The 18,855-nt window shown below is 54.7% G+C and overlaps 1 protein-coding gene across 2 annotated transcripts in view; it reads left to right on the forward strand.

The window, feature by feature from the left end:
* Nucleotides 1-40: 40 nt before the first annotated feature.
* LTBP2 (latent transforming growth factor beta binding protein 2) overlaps nucleotides 41-18,855 on the forward strand; it is an 89,140-nt gene continuing 70,325 nt past the window's right edge. For both annotated transcript variants that reach the window (XM_037031420.1, XM_037031421.1), the window contains exons 1-2: nucleotides 41-647; nucleotides 7,098-7,168. In XM_037031420.1, the coding sequence (XP_036887315.1) occupies nucleotides 154-647; nucleotides 7,098-7,168 (565 nt within the window). In that variant the 5' untranslated portion in view covers nucleotides 41-153. The remainder of the gene's footprint in view (nucleotides 648-7,097; nucleotides 7,169-18,855) is intronic.

Here is an 18,855-nt window from a genome sequence, read left to right on the forward strand (position 1 = left end):
TCCGGGGAGAGCCCGGCCCACAGTCGGACTCGGGGCTCCCTAGATCAGGAGAAGCCGGCCAGGGAGGAGACCTGAGCGCAGCCCGAGGGCGGTCGGGCTCCCCGACTGCCCAGACTGTTCCCCACACGCACCGCTCCCCAGTGGCCCCGTGCCATGAGGCCGCCGACCACCGCCCCCTGCCCGGGGCGCGCCCTGTGGAGCCCCTGGAGGAGCTTTCTGCCGCTCACTCTGGCTCTCATCGTGGGCATAGGTCATGCTCAGAGGTACCCAGTGGGAAGATACGAGCCAGCGGACAGGGACTCGAGTCGGCTGTGGCGCCCTGGGGGCAGCCACCCAGCGGCGGCCGCAGCCAAGGTGTACAGTTTGTTCCGGGGGCAGGGCGCGCCTGTCGCAGGCTTTCCACCCGCAGGGGTGGCCCAGCCCGACTGGGGGAGCCCCAGGAGGTCCACTGAGACGGAGGCCAGGAGGCCGCCCCGAGCTCAGCAGCCACGGCGAGTCCGGCCACCTGCGCAGACCTGGAGGAGCAGTCCCTTGGGCCAGCGGCAGTTTGCACCCCAGGCACCGGCCGCCCCGGCTCTCTCACGCTTCGGGACCCAGCAGCGGCCCGGGGCTGCGCCCCCAACCCTGCAGCGAAGACGGCTCACTGGGTGAGCACTGGAGAGAAAAGCATGGGGGCTGGGGGTGGGGAGTGGGGGGTGGGTGGGGAAAGAGAGCAGGGGCTGTGCGCTCCTCGCTGAAGGGATGTGCGGGGGGGGGAGAGAGGGTACTGGGATCTGTCTGTTGTCCTTCTGGCCTCATTACTTCGGGGAAACAGCACGGAGCCCGGGCTTGGAGGTCTGACCCACTTTTAAAAAGTTGAGGGGAGAGAGAAACACCATCTTCACCCTTTCGTACAGCTCCCCGAGACCCAACATTAAGTCCTTTCCTAATAGCCTCTGCATTCACCAGCCCTCAGCCGAACCTGTGCTGCCAGGTGCAGAGGGAGTGGGAGAGGGCAGCGGGGTGGCCGTTCCAGGCTCTTCAGACCCATTGGAGGTCGAGGGGGCACAGAGCGGGGCAGGTGGAGGATGTCGAGGGCTCTGGAGTGCGAAGGCAGTTGTATCTCTGGGAAGGAGGCTGGCAGCAAAACATGTACATGGAGACACATGTTTGGGTTGGAAGCAGGTTGGCCTGGGTACAGGCCAACCTGTAGGATGGTGAGACGTGGGAATAGGCGTTGACTCAGGGGCACTTTGCCTGCGCCCCGTGCGGCTGGGGCGCGGTGGTTACATGGGATAGTCTGTGTGTCCGCCTGTGCAGCTAAGTGTCAGCGCGACTCAGCCCCTTTGCAAAGCTAAGGTTCTTCCCTACTGTGCGATTTCCTTTTTCTCTCTTCCCAAGCACCATCCACTGCCCGCCNAGTGCGAAGGCAGTTGTATCTCTGGGAAGGAGGCCGGCAGCAAAACATGTACATGGAGACACATGTTTGGGTTGGAAGCAGGTTGGCCTGGGTACAGGCCAACCTGTAGGATGGTGAGACGTGGGAATAGGCGTTGACTCAGGGGAACTTTGCCTGCGCCCCGTGCGGCTGGGGCGCGGTGGTTACATGGGATAGTCTGTGTGTCCGCCCGTGCAGCTAAGTGTCAGCGCGACTCAGCCCCTTTGCAAAGCTAAGGTTCTTCCCGACTGTGCGATTTCCTTTTTCTCTCTTCCCAAGCACCATCCACTGCCCGCCTGGGGGCGCCCTCGCAGCACAGGGAGGCTCCTCGGTCTGGGATCACCCTGGCTGCCAGGGGCTCCACCTTGCCTGGGTATGTCAGGTGTCTCCAGAATGGAGGGCAGGGGAGCCCTGGGCAATGCAGGGATGGGCAGGGGCACCACTGGGAGGCTAGGAAGAAACCTGGCAGCCCTCTTGGCCTGGGCCCCATTTACCAGCTGGGTTTAGTTCTGGTGTGCAGCAGGAAGAGCACCCGTCCCCTAGTTCTGTTCCCGAGGACGTCCTTGGGGCATTTGCACTGCCTGTTTTCCTTGGCTGCAGCCTCCTCTCCTGCACGCCTTCACTTCTTTCAGATCTCTGCTCAGAGAGGCCTCCTTCGACTGCGGCCCCGCCCTCTCTCTCCCTTCACCCTGCTTTATGTGCTTCATAGCACTTCCTCCCACATGACATATTATATTTCTCTTTCTGTGTTTATGGCTGGGTCTCCCAGCCCACGGTAATGTAGGCCTTATGAAAACAGAGGCTGTTTGCTCATTGCTGGGTTGCCAGTGCCTAGAGGAGAGCTGAGTACACATGTGCACGGTGCCATTTGGTACCTGCTGGAAGGGGCCCACTGAATGAGTGTGTGAACTCCCTGCTCCCCGAGGGAGGCCCAGCTGAACGCAGGTGGAGAGTAGACAGGTGCACCGCCACGTGGTTCACACATGGAGTCAGCCAACACCTGTTCATGGAGCACCTGCCGTGTCTTGGTTTTTCCCCCTCCTGACTTTTGCAAGTGAACACAGGCTTCCTAAGAGCAAGTGTGGGGGGCATGGGATAGGGGGTGGGTCCCAGAGACAGAGGTGCTATTCTGGCCAGAAGAGCAACTCAATTACTTGTAACTGAGTTGGAGAAGTGAACAGATATGTACTGGTGAATGTGCTTTCTAGGACCATAAGCTTCATGTTAAGAGTAAAGGAATGGGGCAGTTGGGACTGAGGAGCTCAAGGGACAGGAGGCTCTGTGAGCTGGAGTCCCTGGTGCTCAATGGGCTGCATGGGAGAAAGCAGAGGGGAGGTGGCAGGAATAGGGCCTAGAGGCCTAGTGCTGCCGGGAGATAAGGGCCTCTCACTATTGGCATTGGCCTTGGGGCAGGACAGTGAGTGGAGCTATGGGGGTGAGGCTGGAAGCATGGGTTGGGCCAGATCAAGGAGGAGATTTTACTGCTGGCACTTAGGTGGGGGGAGGAGAAAGGTGGGGTAGTGGAGGGCCGGGGTGGGAGAGTGCACTGTTAGGAACCATGAAATGAGGTACTGGTGAGCAAAGCAGATTGTCCCCGCAATAAGGGTGACAGATGTGCACAGGTGTGTAAGAACATGGGCTGGGTGCCACCCACAGACACCTGCTATATGCAGGTACATACGTTCTATCACATGCTGGGTTTGGCTCCTTCCCCAGATTATTTTCTGCAGCTTCAATAAGGGGTGAGTTCCTCTCGGACTCCAGGCAGCCACTCCAAGTTAGCTGGGGAGGGGCTGAGTGGCAATCTTGATGGGCTTTCTCTACTCAGGTGCATTCTGGCTAATGGCTCCTGGCCAAGCTGGCCTCTCTGGCAGTTGCCTTGTAGGTTCCTTGGGGCCAAGGACCAAGTGCCACCTGCTGGTGAAGCTTAGAATGACAGCACTACTACTAGAGATTACTCATTCATTCAATCATTCGTTCGCTCAACCATTCATTCATTCATTCATTCAACAGGCATTTGGAAGGCCTCCTGTACGTCAGGCACTGTGACCGATGATGGGGATGCAGCAGTGGCAAACAGCCTTTGTCCTCATGGAACTTGCACTGTAGTGGGTGGGGATTTATTGCACAAAACACACCAGAGCCCACGCCAGTCTGGTGCTAATGGAATTGACAGTCCACAGGGGTCTTCTGAAGCCATGGCTTCCCAATGCTCAGGGCTTCTTGAACTAGCCTCAAGGCACAGCACCCTCATCCTATTTTCCCTTTCATCATCTATTATTTTTGTATAAATTTATGTACTGTTAAAATAGCAGGATGTTGTGTTTTATTTATTTTAAAATATTTTATACAACGAAGTTTTGTACCAACACACAAAAAGGTATTGGATATATATAACTCATAATCCAGCTTTAGCCAACCTTGATATTTGGGCATATTTTGCATCTAACTTTTTGTAGTTGAAATTTCCTCTATAAATTTGCCTTCATCTCTGCTTTCCTCTCTCCTCCACCTCCCCCTAAATTTACTTATGATTCCAACGTATGTTTTTACACTATTACTACAGATGCACGCATCCCTAAAATGACAATTTGTTTTGCGTATTTTAAACATAGATAAGTGATGCCATACTGTGTTATGGTTCCACAGTTGCTTCCCCCTCCTCGTTAGATTTTTGAGATTTAACCACGTTAATATAATTAGCCCAAGTTTATTCATTTGAACTGTTGTATATTATTCCACTGTCTGAACATACCACAGTTTATTTATCCATCCTTCTGGTTTTGAACATTCAGATGAGTTACTTTTTTTTTTTTGCTATTACAAACAGTGCCTGATTCATTTTTCTACACAAATAAATTCATTTTCTAGGAAACTTTGTATCATTATCATTAGTTGAAAACAGTCCTTCTTGTCATGAAGAGAAGATAACTGTAGAAAAATCAAAATCAAAACAAAATGTTCTCAAATTCTAGCCAGACACCATTATCTTGAGAAGCTCCGCTCTGCCATGTGCTCTCCCATCCGAAAAGGGGGACTGGCAGCGTCGGGGGAGGAACTGGCCTGCAGACTCAACATCGGGCAGACTGTTTCCACCAACCTAATGGGGCTGAAATGATCAGTGCAGTGGGGATCCCTTTCTCACCCTGGGACTCGGGATTGGTGAATGCTGTAGTTGTGGAAACCTAAAACCCACTTCCCTGCCCTCAGTGACGCTCATCTGCTTTTTGGGAAACATGAGATTAAGTGAAACAAAGATGCATGAAATGTGTCGCAGGTGTCGGGCCCTGTGTTAGACTCTGGAGGCACAGACAGGACGAAGAAAGAACCCTCAAGGTAGTTAAGTAGAGACCCGTACAACCAACACCCTGAGACTGATTAATACTAAAAGATCCCAGGAAATGGGGAATGTGGAAGGCTGGGTAGATGTCAGGGGCGGTAACATTTGATTTGGAAGTCTTGGAGGGCAAAAGATTTTAATCATCCGAGAAGGGAGGGAAGGCATTGTAGGCAGAGAGCAGCTTGAGCAAAGGCATCAAAAATGTGACCAGAGTGCAATTGGCAGACGAGAAACTTGGTACCCTTGGAGGACCACAGCCTTGGCTGTGGATGGTCATGGAGGTGAGGGAGGGCTGATGCTGATAATTAGATTGCAGAGGCAGGTGGGGGCCTGGTTAGCTCTGTAGAGACCAATGCAGAGCCATGGGAGATTTTAAACAAAGGATTAGTAGGGACAGGTTTGTCCCAGGTGGAACAGCAACTGTCCCATGCTGTTAACCAGAAGTGTCCCCATGATTGTGTTGGGCAATGGTGATGCATACTGGGCTAATGTTTGCTGACTGGTGTCACCTGGAAGGTTAGACTCACAGGATCTGTATGTGGTACCTTTCAGGGTGTCAGAACTACTGAGCATGTAACCCAGCTAGTTGGGCTCATTTGCTCTTTCCAGCTGACTAGAGTCCACTGAATGGTCATCTCCCAGCCTGCCACTTCCCTGGGCCTCTACCCAAGGTGGCCTAAATAGGACCCTCAGACGTTCTCATTGGAACCTCAATCCCTCCAGAGTACCCTCCCACTCGCAAGCTGCTCCCCCCATCTCCACCACCTGACAGCCTTCGATCTTGGCCAGTCTTCACTGTGGCCCTGATGGCCCTGAGGGTTCCACCATGGGCAGTCAGCTGCAAAGCTGTTCTAAGGTCATCCTAGGTGACAGCTGGCTCAGGGGGCCTCCTTGGGCAGGGTTTCATGCCATGACCACCCAGGCAGGCCCCTTGGTCCATGCTCTCTGAGCTTCCATGGGCCTGTGCTCAGAAAATGCCCAGGGCCTGCAGTCTGTTTCCTTCCAAAGACCTCCCAGGCCTCCCAGGCCTCCATACTCACAGGTAGTGACTTACAAAAGGGTCGGGCCACTGTGGAGCCTGGAAGCTGCTGAAGGCAGTGGTCCAGAGAGGTTCTGAGGTGGCGGGAATGCAACAGCCCTCGGCTGGGGGGACATTCTGGGAGCTCCCTGGGAGGTTGGACCAAAGGGCCAGGAATGAGTCTCAGCTTTTTCAAGCTGCAGGAATTTATTTTGAATGCTTTGTACTGCTCCAAAACCACACAGGCTTTGGGGTCCACTCAAATGTCAAACACATCCCTAAGTGGGACCAGATGCTTGCCATGCCGGCCACAGAGGACACAGGGATGGTCCCCTGCTCTGCCCTTCGCCCTGACTCTCTGGCCCTGTACCTCTGCCACCCAAGCCAGTGAGTGCTCAGAAGGTCAGTTCTGATGCTGATGATGGGACCCATGAAGCCAGAGCCAGGCCCTGCCTGAGCCAAGTAGTCACCCAGGGACAGGCCTTTAGTTCAAGAATCAGGGCTGGGTGAGCGCCCCAGCAGTTAGCGCGGGTCACATTTCCCGGCAGCGCCTTCGGTGCCAGCACCAAAGAGCAGCTGGGAGCAGGACTACATCCCATAACATGAGTTCCGGTAGCCTGACCACATTGAAACAGAGATCTCCTCATTCAGAGGCAGCTTACCCCAAGTCCCCAGCCCCGCCCTCCTATCAGCTAGCCACCTCACACGCCTGTCTTAAATAGAAATTCTAGAGCCCGGTGCTCAGTCTTACTGTGCACTAGCTGGCCTGAGAGCTAAGGCTCCTCCCAGTGTGCATTTGTTGGCAGGTGATGCACACATGTGAACTTTAGACCATTTTGTATCTGTCTTCCAGCTCCCCTTGGATGGTCAGCGTTTGTCAGGCAAGGGCTGTGGCGCTCACTTTTTGGTGAGAGGCAATGGAGAGCTGGAGCACAACTTAGGGTAGGGCCACTCAGATTCGAGTCTGGCTCTGGCTCTCACAGGTTGCTTAGCCTTGGCAAGGGACTGAACCTCTCTGAACTTGCTTTTTGATCATTGTCATGATTCCTTGTCATTATTGATCCCAGTGGGCTCTGTGTTGGGCAGATGGAGTGAGGTCTCCCAGCGTCAGGCAGGGAACGGCAGAATCGGGACTGAATGTCAGCTCTGCAGGTTCCCACGGTGCCTGCCCCAGGCCATGCAGCCTCCCTAGACACGCTGGACGGTCTTCGTCCAGAACACCTGACAGTGTTCTCCCAGAGGGGCAGGGCCCTTGGCGGGGCTCTGTGAGTGGTCCCTCTCTGAGCGTCCTTATACCTGACCCTGTGTCGGTGACTCCACAGGAGGAATGTCTGCGGGGGAAAGTGCTGCCCAGGATGGACCACGGCAAACAGCACCAGCCACTGTATCAAACGTGAGTGCCTCCACCCCATCCGCCCTTCTCCTTCTGGCTCCTGGGAAGTGGGCGGGGCATGGGGACTCCAGAACCCAGAGCGGAAGTGTCATCCATAGTTCCCCTCTTGATGTGGCCCCTCTCTGGAGCAGAGGCAATGGGCCCTGGAAGGAAGGAGATTATAGAATGCCTCCAACTGGAAACAACGTCTCAAATAAAAGCCCCACTTATGTTTGTAAAGCTTCCTGCCTTCCCTTCCTGCTGCCCTACCGTGTTGGCACCTCTCCTACCGTGCCCACAGGGTCCCTTCGGTNAGAGCGGAAGTGTCATCCATAGTTCCCCTCTTGATGTGGCCCCTCTCTGGAGCAGAGGCAATGGGCCCTGGAAGGAAGGAGATTATAGAATGCCTCCAACTGGAAACAACGTCTCAAATAAAAGCCCCACTTATGTTTGTAAAGCTTCCTGCCTTCCCTTCCTGCTGCCCTCCCATGTTGGCACCTCTCCTACCGTGCCCACAGGGTCCCTTCGGTGTCCACACGCCCCGGTGTCTGTAGAGCACGCCTGGCCCCAGGGCCTCTGCACTGCACATTTCTGGGGCGCCACCCACAGTGCGTGCTAAGGGAACCCACCCTCTGCCCTGGCCTCTGTCAGGCACCCTGCCAGGACGGTCAGACGAGGCTCCAATCCGAGTCTGGAGCAGCCTTCCTTTGGACTGCTCTGAAGCCGGCAGGCTGGCCCAGGTGAGACCAATGGGAGGATAGTCATCCTGGTTACGTGGAAACCAAGCGGGGGCCAGGGGCTGTGCGCCCAAGCTTCCACTGATGGTGTTGGGCAGGAACAAGGATGAGAGCTGATAACCACACAGTATTCACTCTGAGCAAGGTGCACTTTACACTCCCATGGGGCAAGTAGTTCCACTGTCCATTTGGCAGATGAGGAAACTGAGGCACAGACAGGTCCCTTGCTCCATGGCACGATTTGAACTCAGGCAACCTGACTCCAAAGTGCCTTTTTTTAATTACTATAGCTTCTTGCCACATAGGGTACCTTACTCTCTGGGCCTCACTTTCCACATCTGTGAACTGGGGGTGACAATGTACCACCATTACTGCTGCTACCGTGGTTACCTACTACCACGATCGACACTGCTGCCCCCACTACTGCTGTTGCTGCCACTACTACAACACTCCTAGCTGATAGCTGAGGATTTACTGTGTTGCCAACACTGTGCTAAGCTCTTCACATACGTTATCTTACTTGAGCCTCTCAATAACCCTATAACGTGTGTATTTCTTGATCCCGCTTACAGATGAGGAAACCCAGGCCCAGGTTAGCTGGGAAGTGTGCTCAAGAATATTCTACCCCAAATGCTGGCATGGGGGCTGGATGCAGGCGGTGTGACTCCAGGACCCTGTACTTTTCTCTGTGGGACTTTGTTCCCTCCCAGTGCCACCTGAGGCTGGGGCCTTCTGGACTTGTCATCCCCACGGATAACAGCAGATCTGGCGGTTTCAGGAAGCCCCTTGGATCTTTCTCTCTCACACTCAGGGCCCCCTCTGGGGCTCTTGTCGGCTCCCCAGGTCTGCATGGCAGCCCCAGGAGCTCACTCACACTGTCCTTGCTGGAGCTGCCACTGCCCTTAGGCAGGCCCTGAGCCTGGCCACAAGGCCCAGACTCGCCGGCACCCCTTCCTGCCCAAGGCCCTGGGCAGTGGGAGGGTTTCTAGGTTCACGACCAAACTCACGGTGTTGGCAGCCCTTGCGGAGGCCATCATCACTGGTCCTGATGCCTCCCAAGGTGGGGATAAGACAGGGACGAGATGGGGCTGCTTCCACTCCTGAGGCGGCAGGGCTGCTGGCTCGCCAAGCTCTTGGTTCTATCTTGGCCTTGACCTCTCTCCCAGTCGGACAGTGACGCTCAGGCAGAATCTTGGGCCTCTCTAAGGATCTCCAGATAAAGACATCAAAACCCCCAATTCAGAAACAAACAGCAAAGCAGGTAGTCTGCCTGGAAATTCTTCTCTTTTCCAGGACTCTGGATTAGTGTGGGCTCTCACTCATCCTCTGTGCCTGGAGGAAGAGTTGGGGGGCATCTCATAATTTTACAGATGAAGAGAGTGAGCCTTAGAGAAGTGCTGACTCGGTTAAGACCCATAACTCATTAGAAGAGAGTCTGGGACTCAAAACCAGTGACTGCCCTGGGCAGCGAAGCCAGGGATGTGGGTAGTCAGTTTTATGCTCAGCAGAAGCTCTGGTATTTTCTTAAAGCGCCGTAGGTGATTGTAGCCAGAGCTGAAGACACTGAGCAGAAGTTGGGGTCCATCATAGGAAGAGCTGCCTCGGGGGTCCTAGCCACATTGGAATATGCCCGTGACCCTCCGGGATCTTATTGAAGGGCAGATTCTGACTGCGCATGTCTGGGGCGTGGCTGGGAAGTCCGCTCCCAACAAGTTCCCCGGGGATGCTGCTGCGGCTGCTGGTCCGGGGACTGCCCTTTGAGTAGCGGGGCCTTGGGAGACTCTGGAGGCCTCGGAAGGGATTGGGGGTTGGAGGTGGGGAGGAGGGTTGGAAAGTTCTGGCCAGCTCCGCAGAGGGTGTTGCCGAGGTTTGGATTGAAGCTGGAGCAGGGAGCAGGGGGCAGGGGGGCGAGTGGCTTCTCACCAGCTGCCCAAGAGGTCTGGGCATGGGCCTTGCTCCTGCCCTCCAGCCCCAGAGGGTCTCAGCTTCCTAACTTGCACGTGATTTTCCAGTATTCGTCTCTGCCAAGCTGGAGTTTCGACACTGGAAACTCAAAGTTGGGCGAATCTGTAGATTGTCACCACCGTGTGTGTACACCCTCATGCCCCAGCAGGGGCCTGCTCCAGCAGGCTGCCAACACCCACCCCACCCTGGGGCTCCTCAGCCCCTTTGACTTCCCTCCCAGGCCCTCTCACCCTGCTGCTCCCCGGGTTGTCCTCGACCCACGCATACAGGCTGGCTGTTCTCCTGGAGGAACTGCCAGTGGGCAACGGCCTTTCCCACTTGAAGTCAGCTTGCCCACTGAAGGTCTGTGTGCTAATTAGCTGGGCCCTGTGCTGTTTGCTTGTTGCTGTTTCTCTCCTAATGAGCCTAACAAGAACCACGTGGGCAGCAAGGCGTTGGCCCTGAACCACTGGGTCCCGAGCTCTGTAGAATGTAGGGCTCTTGGCTCCACACCCTGTCAGCTGGTCTGCCGGCTCCGTCTCCTCCCCCGCCACCCCGCATGGTTGCCCCTCTGCAGGGGAACACTCATGACTGTCCTAGCAGTTTCACACATGTGGGGGGACTCCACCAGAAGGAGAGGAGGGCTGACAAGGACGGGTGTGTGACCTCCTCCCACTGCCAAGAATGAAGTCTAGTCCCAGAACAGTGTGGAGACTGTGTCTGTGCCTCGGTGTCTCCCAGAGACCTGTGGTTCCAACCCACTGTCCATACTCAAGGAGTGATGGCCCGAGACCCCTGGGGCCACCACCTGTCACCCCTCTCACCTCCTCTTCCAGAATCCTCAGTTACTGCAACGTAGCGCCCCCATCTCCCTGGCAGGCCCCTTCCTTGGTCCCTGCCCCATCCCTGGATGTCTGGGAGCCATCAGTGTACCTGCAGGTGGCCATTGCCAGAGCCACACCTCCTCCCTGCACCTTGGCAGGGTCTCAAGCTGGTCCCCCTCTCCTCCTGTCGTCTTTGTATCTGCCTGTCCTTCTGTGGCTTTGCCAGCTCTGCCATGCGATTTATGTGTTTATGCATTTGTGGAGGCTTCAGACTGTGGAGGGGGCCTCCCTGGCTGGCTCAGCTGAGGGGTAGGACTGTAGTCAAGTGTGGGGTGAGCGGGTCCTGTTTACAGTTAGGGCTTTTGGAAGACTCTCCAGTCTTCCCAGACCGGCTCACCCTCATCGCCACCCCAGCCCATACACACATGGGAAGAGGATTTGAAGAATTCTTCACATTCTCAGTTTATCTCAGCCTAGCTGCACGGGGCTGGGGCTGTTCTGGGGAGGGCAGAGGGCATCCCTGCTGTTGAGGAGGGGGCTGGGCAGTTACTGACCCTCAACCCCCCAGCAGAAAGGCTTAAGGTTAAGAGCAGGTGCTTTGATTTCTGGTGCCAGATCCAAGGAGAAGTGGGGTTGAATCCCAGCTCTGTCCACAGGCAAGTGACTGTCCCTCTTTCACCAAAGAGCCTCGTCCTTGTGGTGGGTATAACAATCAATAAGAGTTGTTTTGGGGAGATTAATAATAATAATAACACCCTGTAGCTCTTCCTGTGGGTCAGGACCCTGGATTACTAATTTTTAACCCTCACAACAACCCTGTAAGCCGGGGTTGCTTTGATCTTGATCTTGTTCAGAGATCACAGAGCTTAACTGCTGGCCCCACCACTCAGCTCCGTGACTGCGGGCAAGGTGCTTAAGCTCTCTGTGCCTCAGTTTGCTCCCCTGTAAAATGTGACTGTTAGTCTCTACCTCACACAGTTGTGAAGAATGAATTAGATAACTCACATTAAATGTTCATTTCGAGGTCTGGCATGTTCTATGTGCTCTCCCCATGTTTGGCCTTGATGGGGAGAACAGGACCCACGTCCCCTGACCCCCCACGCCCCCACTCAGGAGCAAGTGTCTACTGGGCACGGAGTAAAGGCTCAGTAAGTATGTGCTGAATAATCCAGGGCCTCGCCCAGGTCTGTGCCAAGATGAGTCTTTCTGCAGCCCCAGGCCCATCAGCTCTTCCAGAGAATTCCCCACAGTGCTCAGGAGACCCTCAGGAGATCCTGGAGCACCCTGGGTATTTGCTCCTGCCTTCTCAGTCCAGAGCTTCTGCGTGCTTTCATTCCAGTCCACATGTCAGTGCTATGAGGACTCCGGCCCTCATGATTTCTGCTTCCATGAGGGAACTTCCTTAGCCCACCCACCCCAGCTCTGTAATGATCTCATCCCAAAAGGTAAGAGCCCCCCCTTTAGAGCCAGACTCTCTGGGTTCAAACCCTTGCTCGATCACTTACTAGCATGAAGATCTCAGGCAACTGCTCGGTCACCCTCAGCCTCAGTGTCCACATACATCCCATGGGGATGAGACAGTACTTATAGCAGTTCTAAGAAGGAAGAAAAGAGGTACATGTACAGAAACGAGCCCAGGGCCTTGTAATGGTAAGTGCTGAACAAACACTCAGGAAAAAGGCCAGAGCAGGGGTGTGGTTTGCAGGTTCTTCACTGACTAGTTACAAACCAGCAGGAGCCAGAGTGGTGGAGAGGAAGGTGAGAGATGATTAAGGGGAATGATCACATGACCCCAGCAAGACCCCAGGTAACAGGAAGGCTGCAGTCCCAGCAAGAGACCATCCATCTCTCCCCTCACCACCTACAGGCACCTCAGATATTTCGGGTGAGCAGGTGCACTCCCAAAGATCTAACTGAGCAGATGTTTCTACCCAGGGGCCTCTGGGGGCGAAGGGCTGTGTCCTGTTGACAGCAGCGCAATGCTGCGCCTCTCAACCTACCTGGCACACGTTCCTTAGGGGACTAAGTGGGCAAATGATCACATGGGCGACCTAATAGTTTCCTTCTGCCTCTCCTCACCTCCTAGGCTGGTTTGTCCTTTTATACCCAGCATCTTAATGTTGGGCTGCCCCAGGACTTTACCTAGATCTTGCAAATCCCCCACAGAAAGAGGGGGCCACAGGAACCAAGCCAAGCATCATTTGCTCCCCATTACTCAGTGCCAGTAGGCTCCGTGCCAAACAATTAACACGCAGCAATAAGAGTGCAATGCTCTCTCCGTGCCAGGGACCGCACTAAACACTTCGACCCCTTCCCCCTGTGTGTGGTCATCGCGTCACTCCTGTCCTGGCCCCTCCTGTGTGCCTGCTGCGGCTTCTCCTCTGCCCGACAACTCGCCATGGCTTCCCAGAACTGGGTCCTGGGTCCTCTTCTTCGCTTTCTCACTGCATGGCTCCTGGAATGACCTAATGCATTCCCATGGATGTAAACATTGTCTCTGGGCTGACGACGCCCAGATTTAGCCCCGTATGTGTATCTTCAGCCATCCCTCTCCTCCGACCTCCCAACTCCTTCGTCCCGCTGCCTACTCTGATGCCTCCCAGACATCCCCACCCCAAATTGTCCCAAACGAACCGGTGGTTTCCCTTCCTCTGAGGCAACTCCCCTGGCAGGTCTCATCTACCCTGTTAAAGGACTTCCCCATCCACCTGAATGCTCAAGTTGGACACCTGGGGGCCCCGGGAGACGCCTTCCTCTCCCTCAGGCTTTATCTCCAATCTGTCCTGAGCCCCATTTGTTTTACTTCCTAAATCTCTGGGGAACTGGCCTGTTCCTCCCGGCTTCCCTTGCTCCCTCTCTAGTCCAGGGTCCCTGAACCCTCTCCTGGCTGATGGCAGCCTCCAGCTGACTGCTCACCAACTCCCCCTGCCCCAGCCTCCCTAACCCTCTGGCTGTTTCTCCATAAATTACATCATAACACACCTCTGTCCACACCTTCCTGCTGTGGAGTCTCTGGCCCCGTCTGCACACGCACCTGCTTGCTTACCAAATCCAGCCTGGAGCCCCCGGAATGCTCATCTCCAGGGTGTTGCTTCTCCTCCTCTCTTTCGCAGGCTGGCTCCCTGTCATCATTCCAGCCTCCATTTCAAGCTGCCCCCCTCAGAGGGGCTCCCCCTCACCACTCAGGCTACAGCTGCTCCCATCAGCCTCCTTATTCTGGACCCCAGCCCCTCTGCTGTTTCCACCGTAACTCGCATCCCGATTTCTGGTCTTCTGCTTGTTTGTTCACTTGTTCTGTGACAGTCTCTCTAAGTTGAAAGGTCCATAAAGAAGAGGACAGTGTCTGCCTCGCTTACATCTTAAGCTAGTAGTAAATATCGGATACATGACAATTTTCTCCATGGAATTTCTAGAAGAAACTTGGCAATGAAATTCAAATGCAGGTTTCTTTGACAGCAAGGCCACTCTGCCCTACAGGCTTCTGCTCTGGCCTTGGCTGTGCTGTGAGTAGGAATGGCGGCCTGTGCTCCCGACCTTCCTGGGTCCTGGCCGTGGAGCTGCTGTGGAAGGGCTGAAATGGCTCCCTGTCAGCCGCCTGGGGCTCTCTTTCCTGCCCTGCAGTTGCTCCCATGGAAAAGACCCATCCCCAGGCTCAACCCCGATAGGGATGCCCCAGGACCCCTCCTGTCTGCCTCTCATCTTCAGGGACCCCTCCGGAACTGAGGCCTCCAAAGCCCTGCCTCCTTCCAGACAAGGCCCCCCGGGGCTCCGACAAGGTGGACAGTGACTCTTCTACTTTGTGGCAGGAGCTGCAGGGGAACCCATGCCTCAGCTCTGGGCCACAGCCCTGCCCGTGGTCCCCCTCCTCAAGCCTGCTAGCGCCCGTGGGAATTGGGGCTGCTCCCTGGCCCTGGCCTCCAACTGGCCCAGCATTGGAGGCGTTTGTTAATGCAATTAGCAGGGCGGTCCATGCAGAGGGGCTGGGGGCCAAGGTCTGACTCACACCTCCCTTTCCTCCCCTCCCTCTGCCAAACGGTAGAGGCCCGCTCTGCCTGCCAGACAGCGTCTGCAAAGAGCGCGCGAGAGGCCAAGAACGGCATCTTTCTCTCATTAGAGGCTTTTATGTGAACACAACTGCTATTTTGGAGCCGGGTGCTTGGCTGGCCCCTGAGCCCCAGTTCTGTTTCCAGCCGTCCGGAGCTGCGGCCTCAGCACAGCTGTGGTGTGAGCAGGGTGAGCCCTTGAGGGCCTGCCTTCTCCCACTGCCTGGGGGCTTGGTGCTGAGGTGGGGCTGGGGACACAGACCGAGGGCAGAGCTTGGGTATGCACAGGACGCATCCCCGGGGGGATGCTGAAGTGTGGGAGCCAGACTAGAATTTCACTGGCTTTGGGGTCTCTGAAATCTGGGTCCCCTTTTCATGAAGGGGGAGTCGAGCACCTCTGTGGGTAGGTTCTTAGGGTCCCACTGACACAAATTTTAGGCAAGATAGAGGTTTAATGGAGGAGCAGCTAAGCTTCAGGTGTGAGGGTGCTGGGCCCAGAGTCTAATCTGAGCTGAGGTTCATCCTCCAGACAAGAGGGGTTGGCATTGGAGGCCTTGGAGAAGGACCCGCCCCTACGTCAGTGCCCAGTCAGCTAAGGGGCTATAAATAAAGGGAAGAGGTGCCTCTGGGGCCCAGGAAAGAGACCTGGTGACAAAAGCCCTCGCTGAGGGCAGAGGGGGGACTGACTGGATTTTAACACCTGGAAGACAGCCCTGCCTTCTGGACCATGGGGCGTGGCCGTCTCTCTAATCAGAGATGGCACTGACACCACCTTTCCCTGGGACAAGAGTCGGAGCAGAGAAGCTCAGGAGCCCTCTCACCTCTGCCTTTGGGCTTCTGGTGGGTTGTATTATCTTTTAAAGCTCTGCGTTGCTGTCTGATAGCACTTTCTTCTTTTTTTTTTTTAAAGATTTTATTTATTTATTTATCTTTAGAGGTGAAGGAGAGGGAGAGAAACATCAATGTATGGTTGCCTTTCATGCGTCCCCTGCTGGGAGTTGGCCTGCAGGGAACTGGCTTGCAACCCAGGCATGTGCCCTGACTGGGAATCGAACCACGATCCTCTGGTTCGCAGGCCCGCGCTCAATCCACTGAGCTACACCAGCCAGGGCTTGATAGCACTTTCTGTGATGATGGACATGCTCTGTATCTTTCTGTTCAACATGGTAGCCATGTGCCACATGTGGTGATGGAGCACTTAAAGTGAGGCTAGTGCCACTGAGAAACTGAATTTTACATTGTATTTTATTTTAACCAGTGGGACCTTAGAGAGCCACATGCAGCTTGTGGCCACAGCATCAGGCTATATTGCGCAGCACAGCCTTCAGCAGTACAAATGGCTTCCACACCCATGATCTCCGTTGAGATTCACAGTGGCTCTCTGAGGCAGCAATCCTCGGACCTACTTTATGGATGAGACAACTGAGGCACCAGTTGAAGAAGTTCAATGAGATGATGAGATGGGCCCACGGTCACACAGCTGGATGCGGCTGAGCTGGAGTCAAACTGAGTCCTGCTGACCCCCAGACCCATGTTCTTACTGCTACCCCATGGTTGACGAGGAGGCTCTGAGTGAGTGGAAGAGCAGCCCACGTGGGGAGAGAGGAGTGGCCCAGATGGCGGGAGCTCTTTCCAGAATCTTCCCCAGGCCTGCCCGTTCCGAATTTGGTCTCCTCCCAAAGGTGGAGGTTTTGTGTGGAAAATCTGAGCAAACCTCTGCTTGGCTGTTTTGGATCAGACTGAAGGTAGAAGGGGCACAGCCAGAAGGCAGGGGGTTGGAGGAACAATGCCTTCTATTTCTTACTTTCAAAGCAATTTCGAGAGTTTCCTTTTTATTCCCCTCTCTTCTGGCATCCTGCTAACTCCACGGAACTGAACTCCCCCGGCTGAAACTTTCCACATGCCTAATCCTCGGCGAGGACAAGAGCGCCAGGGAGTGTGGGGCAGCCCAAGTGACGAATGGCCAAGGACTGGCATTGGTGAGGCTGGTAACAGCATCACCTTCTGGTTGTCTGAGGATGCGGCTTCCAACAGGGAGGGGCCTGGGTGTGTCCTCCTTGGCTAAACGTGGATATCCTGAGGTCGTGCTTGATAACCATTCACCAATATCCCATCAAATATGCACACCGCGGCATCGTGCTTCCGAACACTTTTCTGATAATCAGTCAACAAAATTTGCTCAAGCCACATCCTCCTTCCTGGGGTGATCGCGTAAGGCACAATCTTTGTTCTTGAGGAAAATCTCTGTTCTTCCTCATTGGGAGGAATGAGGCTCTGAGAGTAAAACATAAAGACTTAGTGTCCCGCTCTGTTTGGATTTTCTCTCTGGAAAATCCCACCGCTCTGCACGGAGCCGTCTCTGCTGGCCCTTCGGCGTTTCTGTCTTGGCTTTGTCCAGCCACCACTGCCATCGGCCACTCCGAGGCGGCTGACTTCCTCTCAGACACTTCAGTTTTGAGGTCCGTGCTCATTGGACGGAGGACTGTCTTGCTTCAGTCTCCTTTAAACAAAAGGACACGTGTCCACTATTGCCCGCTCTCCTTCCCAAAGCGTCCCCAACTTTTGGGTCTCATGCACCAGTAAAATACCCAAAAACATTTTTGGCACCAAGGAACAGTGGCCACTTTTCCCTTTTGCCAAGTGAGGATGCTAGAAAAACAAACTACCCTTTGCCATCGCCTGTAATTAGAGAAGGACATTTTAACACTAAAAAAGTAGGAAAGATGTAATTTCAAAATAAAACACATTTTTAAAATGGGCAATGCATTACGATGAACTCAGAAAACTGTTTTTATCTCCCTTAGTTTTATTGCCGACTAGTAAAAACTGTCAGAAGAGTGTCCCCTTCACAGACAGGTACTCAAGGCCACCATGGGGGGCCACTTTGGGGTGATGTGGGGGGAATGGAGAGATGGGAGCGGAGTTTGTGCTCCAATCCCATAATGCAGAGGCTTGGCTCATGGCAAAGCTAAAGAGTTTGTTTCATGAGGAAGTCAGTTCTCACTGAGACTTAGGAAAACAACGCAAGAGCAGATGCAAATGAAGTCCTCGGGGGCTGGCTCAACACCTCTGAAAACCTGACACTTGTTGGGAAATCTTTCTTGGACGATCTTATCCAGAAAGGTGGTCTTCCCAAGTAGGTTTTTTTCCGCCAACAAATCTGGCTGGTTTGGAAACTGTTTAGAATTTTTATTTACCACAACGTACACATATTCACATGCCATTTTTTATAGTTTTCCCCCTAACTACCCATTTTCCATAAGTTGTTCATTGTATCAACTGAGGCTTGCCAACCCTGGTCTGCTCCGAGGACCTAATGCCCTGAGTGGTGAGGGGCTTTTGTGGTTATGAGAAACTTACCACTGGGCAGAGCTTCCTCCACGCAAAGACCTGTCTTGTTGTCTCTGCACCCCCAGCACCCAGTATGACCAAGAGAGGGTGCTTACTAAATGTTGGCAGAGTGAATTAGCAAGTAAGGCAGAACCAGAAGTAAGCAAGTCACGGCTGTGAGACACGGATCCGAGGCCTTCAGTTTTAAAGAGTGCAGAAGATGCTGCTGAAGTCAAGAATGGGCCGTCCTCAGAGTCCAGGAGGGGAAGGGTGGGCGCTAGACTGGTTTCAAGAGGCTGTGGACGGCAAGGGCCACCCACTGACAGAGGAAGCGACAGCTAAACCAGCCTACCCGTACCGCTGCCCGGCCTTCCTCTCACCCACGGCCAGGCTGTGGGTCCCTGCCAGCAGAGAGGTACGGCTTTGAGGGACTAGGAGTGATGCAGCATCTGCGGTCCCCAGGGAAACCACTCAGGCCTTCCCTTTCTATGCCCTCCCTAGAGTAAACCAGGGCAGAGACCAGGCCTGGGCACGCCTCCGTCCCCAGGGTTTGCTGGCCCTGGTTTGGCTGAGGAGCTGGTCTCTGCTGGTGGTGGTGGTGGTGGTGGTGACCCGGACCTGGTGGGTCCTCAGGTGGAGGCGGCGAACCCACCTCTCTCCTTTCCTCGCTGACTACTCTCTGTCGCAGGCCCCAGCCTCCCTGCACCTCTGACACTTGGTGTTCCTGCCAGCCCCCAGCACTTTGTGCCTGCCTATCCCTGTGCCTGAAAGCGTCTGCACGTATCTTCGCCCGCCCGCCCCCTTTGCACCAGGCACAGCCTCTCACTCTT

The sequence above is a fragment of the Sturnira hondurensis genome, unplaced genomic scaffold, assembly GCF_014824575.4.
Source record: "Sturnira hondurensis isolate 20B ecotype Veracruz unplaced genomic scaffold, ASM1482457v3 Scaffold0021143, whole genome shotgun sequence".
NCBI classification, from domain to species: domain Eukaryota; kingdom Metazoa; phylum Chordata; class Mammalia; order Chiroptera; family Phyllostomidae; genus Sturnira; species Sturnira hondurensis.